The following is a 9,151-nucleotide window of genomic DNA, read 5'->3' as shown; positions in this document are numbered from 1 at the left end:
GACACAGGCTATGACATCAAGGGCAGCTATATTAAAACAGTAGACTATGGCATCAGTGTCTCCCTCAGTGACTCTAGGACCCACTCAAGTTCACATTGCTGAGGAATTATTTCTGCCTTAACCCAAGATTGTATGTGTATATTCTTGCATTATTCTGGTGTGAGGTGGAAGCCAACAACACACTCTCCCCTAAAGGATGCTCTGCTTGTCAAAGACGGAGCGTCAACAGCCAACCTTTAAGAACAAATGACCAGGGAGTCATCAAGATGGCTGGAGGGTGGCTGAAGGCATCACTGCAGAGGCCTTACAAGGGGCTTGAGTTCAGTCCTCACTATCTAGTTAAAGGTAAGAAGAGAGACTTCACTCCCAGGAGTTGTCCGATGACCTTCACACATGTCCTGGCCTGTGCACGCACACACACACACACACACACACACACACACAATCTTTTTTTAAAAAAATAAGAATAAGCAGCATGTGACATGCAAGAGTTTTCTGGAAACCCGCACAGTGAATCACAGCAGAGGTGTTACGGTTAAAGTGAAGGAACTATGAAGGCTACTCTGGTGACCTTCTAGAACCAAGGGGTTCCCTTACTGCAACATATGCCACCACACACACACACAGACACACACACAGTGGTTCTTAACCAGGATATCATCCCGTGCATCTAGGAGATTTGGAAATGTGTATGTGTATAATAATGTCAGGGAGGCATTTATAGGTGGGATATTAAATACTGTACCTGCCAGGTGTCAGCCATCCCCCCCCCAAACAATTTGTTGCTTTGTTTCATCCAGGATTCTAGAACTTCTTTATCCTTTAAAGGGGAGCAGGGTGGGTATGAAAATGTCTCAGCTAGTAAATTGTCTCAAAAAGTATTGACCTCTGGCTTTCATATATATGTGTAAACATGCATTCACACATAAGAGTAGCCATTTTAAAAGAGAGAACGCTTATCAAGTCTTACTGTTTCAGACTGCAGAATGTGTCCATTATATTTACAGGTCATGAATGCCTTCACATAAGAAGCTCTAGATTGATGGCCATCCTTGATAGAGCCCTGAGTTCATGACCACACTTAATCATGGCAAGAATGATGGTATCATGGCATTGTTTGGCCACCCTCTGGTCAATATCAGGCTTGAGATTTGTTAGTGGTCAGATCCATGAGTTATGGCCGACGCAGAGGATGAGGCACATTTGTGGATAATGACAGTAAGATGACTCCACACCCATGGCTAGTAAATCAGTGTTTGGACCATCAACAGTTACAGACGACAAGAAATTATCTAAGGCAGCAGGGCTTAACAGAATGTCCGTTTCACTTCAACCAGCCGGAGGCTTTACCAGCAGAAGCATCCCATGCGGTGGCCAGCTCACTAGTGTGTAACCCTGGCTTGTCTTGGAACTTTATAGAACACGGTGGAGACACGGGTTTACAGATGCATGACTTCCCCTTTTCCCACTTCTTTCAGCACCTAGCATGGAGGTGATCTTGAATGATGCTTCACCAAAAGCAATATACTTAGGGAAATGTCGACAGACAAACAGACGTCTCAGGAAAAAAACACCTAGAGGTTTTTGCATGGAGAGGTCAAGACAGGGTTATCCCAGTACAACTCAGATATGCAAAGACCCAGGCAGCATCGCATACTCATCATCACTGACCTGGCCAGCCTGATCTTCTAGGTGCTGGGGGCAATTACTTAAACTTGTCGTTTACCATAAAACGATCAACTGGGGTGTGGGTATCATTCACAGTGGAGACGAGGAAGAGAAACTATCTCTGTCATGGAGACTTTCTTCTCCCCGTTGTCTCAAAGTCCGAATGCTCTCCACAGTAGCCATGGGACCATGGCTCTCAACCCAGCAGCATTTCATTTGATCACAAACCTGAGAAAGAATGAAGACACCAGAGTTCCTTCCCATGAGAGCATCCTTTAGGGGATAATAAGGTATCATTCATTACAGTAGGGCATACTGGTTTGACTTACCCACTGGGTTCTAGTTGGTCAGATTCTAAAATACAAGACCGCTTTGCATAACGCTCAGGTTCTTGAGTCAGAGTACATGTGTTTTAGAACCGTGTCAAGGAATGTGAATTGGTGCTGATTTTCTTTTCTTTTTCTTTCTGTCCCTTCCTCCCTTTTGCTCATTGACAGAGTTTCATGTAGCCCGGGCTGGCTTCTAACTTACTACATATCCAAGGCTGACTTTGAACTTCTGATCCTCCAGCTTCTACTTGGCAAATGCTTGGGTTGCAGGTGTGTGTCACCATGCCTGTCTTTAGTGTACTTTTTTTTTTAAAAGGAAGCAACAGCTGCCGTCAATGAAACCTGGGTTTGTGGAAATATGAATTCATCTTTATAGTGTAGAGAATGTTACCATGACTTATATTCCTCTACTGATTTGTTATGTGATACAAAAGGTGGCAAAAAGGGGGGAGGGGAAGGAAAGCCAGAGGTGATGGACAGGTGGCTCAGTGGGTAGGCATGTTTGCTGAGAAAGCAGGAGGAGCTAGTTTAAGCCCTCACATGTGCAAGGAACCCCAGGAAGATCCTTGGAGATTCCCTTGCCAGCCAACCTACCTGAAACAGCAGCCCCTGGCTACCCCATGCATGTGCACACACATGCACTTGTGCACATACACACGTATGTACAACACGCACCCCACAAAATAAATTTTAAAAAGACTCCGAATACAAAATGTATTGCCTTAAAGAGACTAACACAATTTATGCGAACCAAGTTGAACATTTGCTTTAGCCAACCCCCAGTTGTTCAAAAAAAAAAAAAAAAAATCTATTCTATGTGTGAATCTGGTTAGAAGTCCAATCATGCGGGTCAGTCAGACCCATAGGGGAAACTGCCCTGCAGAGGGATGAAAAGAAATGCCAAGAAAGAAGTAATGAATTTCACTGTTAATAAACAATCCCTTTCCTGCTAAACAACCACCAGTGGCCTTCCTATCCAGCCATCCCCTTATTGTCATGGATTCAAAGCAGAGATTCACAAAGGTCCTGGACTCTGGCTGTGTTCATTTGGCATCCTGTGTTGATCAGGACATTCACAACCTGTGAACTCAGCACTGACCAGGAATCAGAAACCATGGACATCCATTCCCACCTTGTTGACTCTTTCTTGCCAGCTTCATCCTCCCCTGTGAGTTTTCCAAGACTCACCTGTGCCTGTCACTGTCACTGTGGCTATCCTCAGTAGGATGAAGGAAAACTGCACTATGAAGGCCTGGCTCACTGGCAGGAAGCAAGGCTGAAATACTTTAACTGAAAAGCCCAATGAACCTAAAGCCACCCAGCTTTCTCCTTCAAGGGTGGAAGATAGTGCAGTGACCCAGAACATCTCTTCCTGTTAGGGATCTCTTCTGAAACGGAGACAGCATTCTAAGCTGTGTCCTCAAAGGGCTGAAGAAAGACACAGCATGCCTAATGCAACTTCCCTTGCATCCTTTGGGTCTTTACCTTCCTTCAGGCCACTGTTTTATTGGAAGTCTTGAAGCCTCAGTCGATACATTGGGAAAGCAGGAATGGGCATAGCCCCTCACCTTGTAAAGATGAAGTGGGGGATAAATTACATGCACGGGGGCGGGGGGTTAGTTGGACCTACTGTTTGGTCCTGAGTGTCTTGCCAGCATCCTTCTGCCAACATGTTCGCTGATTTTAAAAACTCCCACAAAGAAACTGAAACCAAGGAGGGACGGCTGTGTTAAGTCTAGAAGTGTAGCTATCTAGACACACACACACACACACACACACACACACACACACACACACACACACACAAAGCCATCCAGGTACTAGAGATATGGCCTTACAGGTGTTAATCGCTTACATTCTGAGTTTGGCGGGGGGGGGGGGGGAGCAGGGAGGTGTATCTTTGAAAACTACATGTAAACATCTTCTAAACTTCACAAGATTTGTAGCAAGTTGTCTATTAACATCACCCTTGATTCCTTGTATCATGAATTAAGTATTCTATCTAGTCAACTTGAATCTATAAGAACTCCTGCGTGCTTGTATAAAGACCTCTTTAAGAAATAACTCAGCATGCTGTGTTTGAACCATTTGAAAGCAAATGAACCAGTCTCTTTCTTTTATATAGAAAAAGAAAAAAACACACATAATTAAAATACAATGATACACAAAATGACACTCCTAGGTGTGGGCGATGGTGTCACTCAGGGAGCACAGTCAGTGGGCGACACAGGGCTGCCTCCCACGTGTCCTTTCCTTTGGTTCTTCGGACGCAGCGTGTGAGAGGCTATGGCTGTCTCTCCCACAGCGAGTGCACCTCCAGGCTTGGGCTGAGGGGTTGAGGTTAGGAAGGAGATGGAAAACACCTTCTCTAAGGTTCATCTAGGTTGGGCTTTGTGAGAATTTTCTGCTACCACTTCCTGCTGGTGGCTACCCCCTTCGTGGACCCCATGCTGCTCTCGAAAGGCTAAACTTGAGTCCCTGGTCCCTGTGGTGGCCCTTGCTTCAGTGCAGGGTGGCAGAGCAACATCCCAGTCCCTCCCTGGCCAGCCTCTCTTCTCAGCAGCCGGTGAGTTCCGAGAGCTGGAGAGCAGTCCCTGCCTTTAGCACCGCACCGTGCTTGGCTCCTCAGCATCCCCTGCCTTCGCTGGAGCCCCTGCATCTGCTGTGATCTCCTGGTAGGGTGGCGGGGCCTCCGGTTGTGGGTCTTCCAGGTCTTCAAGTTCAAGGCTTGTCTCCGTATACAGAGGAGGAGGGAATCCTAGGAGCCCTCTACCTGCAGGACAGGCCTGTTTCTCAACATCCAGGCTCTCTTCATAAGCTGGAGGGTAAAAGTCAGGCCTGTGGAACGAGACAGCACAGATGTCCATGTGTTATTTAGGCCTCGGTGATGAGGAAGCATATGTCTGCCTCTCTCAACTTACATCGTGTGAAGCTAAACTGCTAAGAAACAGAGTCTGAAACAGATGTACTGTTCTGACATCACGGGTGTCTAAAAACTGCATAGCCTTCCAGAAGAACACCCTCCCTCCCCCATCCCCCCCCCCCCACCCCACCCCCTCCTTCAGTCATAGCAGGCCCTCCTGTTCCAGGGACTCCACCTTGCTTGCTCTTTCAATCCGAGAAGCAGCCATTCAGTGCGCCAACCTTATCGGCTTTAGGTCACACAGAGACTTTGACCATAGCCCACCTCTCTTTAACGGTACTCAATCCTTGTTACCATTTCCACACATTATCCAATACTCTACTGCTCTCAAGGCCTCAGACCTTCACACGCAACAAAATAATGACTGGAAACCGTTTTGTTACATGCAGGTCCGTGGCAGAATAAATGCTACCACTCTCTCCTGACACATTATCAAGACCTGGGCAGCTAGTTTCAGAGAAAACATGGGGAACACACTCTGGTTGCAAAAGGCATCAGCTGGGAGCTGTATGGGACTTTCTCCTGCAGAATAGTAATGCCAGCCTACCCATGGTTAAGAGTCATTCACCCCAGCTGATGGGAACGCTGGTCAACTTGCCCATCTAATCTCTAAATGTTTCTGTCTGCTCCATCATGAATGAAGGTGGGGGTGTGGCAAGTGGAAGGGAGATGGGGTGAGCTTACATGAGTTGTATATTTATAGAGGTAATCTATCCAGTGCCAAAGGGAGTGTTTATGGAGGGTAACCACAACAGAGCAGGGCCTTTGTAGCCCTTGCTCCACTCCAAATATCACAGAGCCAAGAGCTAAAGAGCTGAAGGAGCTGTCTACTGTACGATGTAAGTCTTGACCTTTCCCAGGAATAGCCAAGGTTGAGTCATGGGGACAGAAAGGTGAGCTCTACCCTGGAACCACTTGAGAGACTGCTGAAAAGACTGCTCCCATGAATTCCGTCACTGAAGGATGGCTCACTTGGATGCCTCCGCCTAGCTACCTATTTTGAGTGCAAAGCTTTTGAGATATGAAACTTTTCTGGCTGACTCTGGGGGCTGAGCATCTCATGATGCAGCAGAAAGGGGCAGTGAGGGATGTCAAGATATTCATGATTTACTTTTGAATACTCCAGACAAGGGAATATATGAATGTGTTGGTAAATTTTAGATGTATCATTTGCTATTAGCAAGAACTCACAAGGTAGATACACACATACACACACACATACCCATAAACACATGCACAAACATACACACAAGTACACATACACACATGCACACACACACAAACACATGCACAAACATATACATGTACAAACACACAAGGACATATACATATATGCACATACAAACACACATACAAACATATATACATGCACACACATGCATGAACACACACAAATATACACACCTGCACACACAAAAACTCTACACACACAATCACTCTAGACACACAGTCTGAATGACTCTTAATTTAAGATGAAACCCAAAGAATCTCTAATTAAGCTAACTGACCTTGGAAATGGATTCTGATTGTTGTCTCTGGTGCACTGGATGCCAACAATGCACTGTCACTGGTGAGAGGACCCTTATTCAAAGTACACGGGATAATCAAAACCCTTTATGATCTTACTCTTGCATGTAGAGCTCACAGGACTTGTGGATTCTTACGTCCTAGATCTTAAGACACCCTATACCTTAAGAACAATGTTCTTGTGTTTGGACAAGAATTAGAAGATTCATGCTAAGTTAACCACAAGGTTACCTGAATCTTTATTCTCCCCCTTTGGGTAAAATATAAATAGCATGTATTACTTGTGAGGACATTAGTGGTATTAGTGGTCTTAATTGCTGCAAAGCTATCCCTAGATTATCATTTGTATCCCAAACTACAGCCCTATAATCATCCAATAATAACTCTTCATTTCTCCCCTACACTCACACCCCAGGTTTGGGAATCACTTTGTTTCCTGTCTGCAGTCGCTATTTAGTGTAAACAGCTGTGATAGCTGCTAAGGGTTGGTATAAATGGCTGTGGTGTAAGTGGCTATGGTAGCTCATGGTGTAAGCAGAAATAGTACAGTGGCTGTCCTTTCTGTCTGGCAGGTGTCACTTGCCATAATGTTTTCAGTGTCTAAATATCTACAGCACATATCGATTAACAGGATCTGTCTTAAGGCCAAGTAATAATGCAGTCTGTGTGTATACATGCTGCCATTTGGTTTTGTATCATTGATGGGCATGTTATCGTCTTGCCTTGAATACATCCTTCATAAGAGGTGAGATCAGAACACTTAAAGGTCAAGTCATCTAGAACTTCCTTTAGTCACAGAAGTTGCTGGACTGACTTGATGTCTGCTTGCTCATTTATCATGGGTAGAACTTGGTCTGGGACTTTCTTTATAACCCAGTAACCAGGTTATCGGGACTATCTAATCATCACCTTTAACTAAAATTATCACCACCCCCCAAACATAGGAAGAACCTAGGGAATGTGTCCCTTAATTTGTTGATGTGAATTTTTACGGTGGGCATGAGGATCTTACCCTGAGAAAATTTTCTCTTAAGTCATTGTTTTCCCCAAAGGCAGTCCTGTTCCCCACCATATACAACAGCCCCAGAGCAAATTGCCCAATGGTGGAATTTCGAGCCTAGCTTCATAGCCTCCTGTAAGTGGATCCACTCTGGGACTGTGCTTCACTCCCCTTCCCACACCGTGACTCCCCTCAGCCCTTCTCTTGCCCTCTGGCACTCAGCTCAGCACGTACCTGTCTACAGTGGCCAGGGGCAGGTCCTGGAGAGCAAGGTGTTGTCTGAGCACGTGGTTGAACATCTCTTTGTTTTCATTGGCTTGGCGGTAGGTGCCCCAGAAAATTCCACTCAGAAGGATCACAAACCCCATAGGCAGAAGCACGTAGGCCACGACCAGATTCCTCTGGGAGTGGAAGATGGAGTTGGAGATGAAAAAGCCCCCCAAGCAAATCATTAGGAAGCCGGTGAGGAGGGAGAGGGCGCACAGGATCAGCCCGGTCCTGTTCTGCATCCTTCTTCTCTGGAACCAGTCTGACCCTGCTACTCCTCTGCTTCCAGGCCTGCCGGGGGAAGAGCACTCACTAGCTAGGTCACAGCCTTATATACAGGAACAAGTGGCCTTTGAACAATTAAATGAAGCAGGCACCGGGAAGCTATTCATTAACCACTGGAAGTTACTGTAATATCCTCCAGGGGGAACCTAGAAACATAACATTGTGTCCTCGGGGGAAGGGGAGGTTGCAGGTAGCCAGTAGGTTCCTGGTTGGTGGGTGGGACCTCAGCTGCTCCCAAGGTACTGGAAGAGAGGTCCGGATCCTTTTGATTATGAAGGCACTGGTCTCTCAATCCTCGCTGTAGGGAAGTCTGTACTGAAAGGTAGAGACGTTAGCATCTCTCTACAAAGTCTTGCTTTCGCTGTTTGGCAAAGACTCCTTTCCTGATTTCATTTTCTCTTTCCGAACTAAAAGTACATTTCGCCAAGGCTCTTAGCGCTCCGTCTTGCCTACGTCAGTGACTCTGCCCTTCATTGTCCCAGTACTCTGATTCTGGGAAAATTCCATGGGAGCAGGCCAGGAAGTGATCTTTCTATTGATAGGAGAGAATTCCAGAAGGAGATGGAACACACTGGAGAAGGGCCGGGAGGCTGGAGGTGGAAGGGTGGGGAGGGGGAGCGGGTGGCACCTGGTGTAATAACTGCTGTTTGAATTCTGCTCCCGAATTTTCCCGTTGTTGGGGTGCAAATGTTGCAACCCATTGTCCCCTCTGCCTGACAGGTGCTGGTTAAGTATTTATTCTGTGTGGCTTTAGTGCAGGCTACCATTCCTGGTTCATTATACGTGTTTCACCCAAGTCTCTCCCTGCTCTCAAAAAAAAAGAAAAAAAAAAAAGATCCACAGGCATTTGACCTAAGGGCATTGTCCCCATGATGCTCTAGCATGATATAGCTATCACGTATACCAAGAGAGTACACGTCATAAATTTCTCCTATTACACCCCACTCTTTGTCTCCAGCACGGTCTCACAGGGCACAGTGGCAGATGAAAGGCTCTAAAAAAAATCTGAAACCTTCCCCCTAAAATATGTCTTAGGTAAAAATGTATCTTAGCAGATGCTGCCAAACCATGTCCCTCGCCCTCTTCCCTGCGTCTCTGTTCTGTGTCACATTGCCCTAGGAATGGTCTACCAGCTACCTTCTGCACTCTGCC

The 9,151-nt window shown here is 46.1% G+C and overlaps 1 protein-coding gene across 1 annotated transcript; it reads right to left on the bottom strand.

The window, feature by feature from the left end:
- Nucleotides 1-4,089: 4,089 nt before the first annotated feature.
- Nucleotides 4,090-8,113, bottom strand: Tmem252 (transmembrane protein 252). The gene is made up of 2 exons (XM_021217858.2): nt 7,682-8,113; nt 4,090-4,835 (listed from the first exon to the last, which is right to left on the bottom strand). The coding sequence occupies exons 1-2, from the start codon at nt 7,954-7,956 to the stop codon at nt 4,598-4,600; spliced, it is 513 nt and encodes a 170-aa protein (XP_021073517.1). The 5' UTR covers nt 7,957-8,113; the 3' UTR covers nt 4,090-4,597.
- Nucleotides 8,114-9,151: the final 1,038 nt, after the last annotated feature.

The sequence above is a fragment of the Mus pahari genome, chromosome 1 (genome assembly GCF_900095145.1).
Source record: "Mus pahari chromosome 1, PAHARI_EIJ_v1.1, whole genome shotgun sequence".
Taxonomy (NCBI): Eukaryota; Metazoa; Chordata; class Mammalia; order Rodentia; family Muridae; genus Mus; species Mus pahari.
The sequence above is the reverse complement of the archived record's forward strand: the minus strand, read 5'-3'. Positions and strand labels throughout refer to the sequence as shown.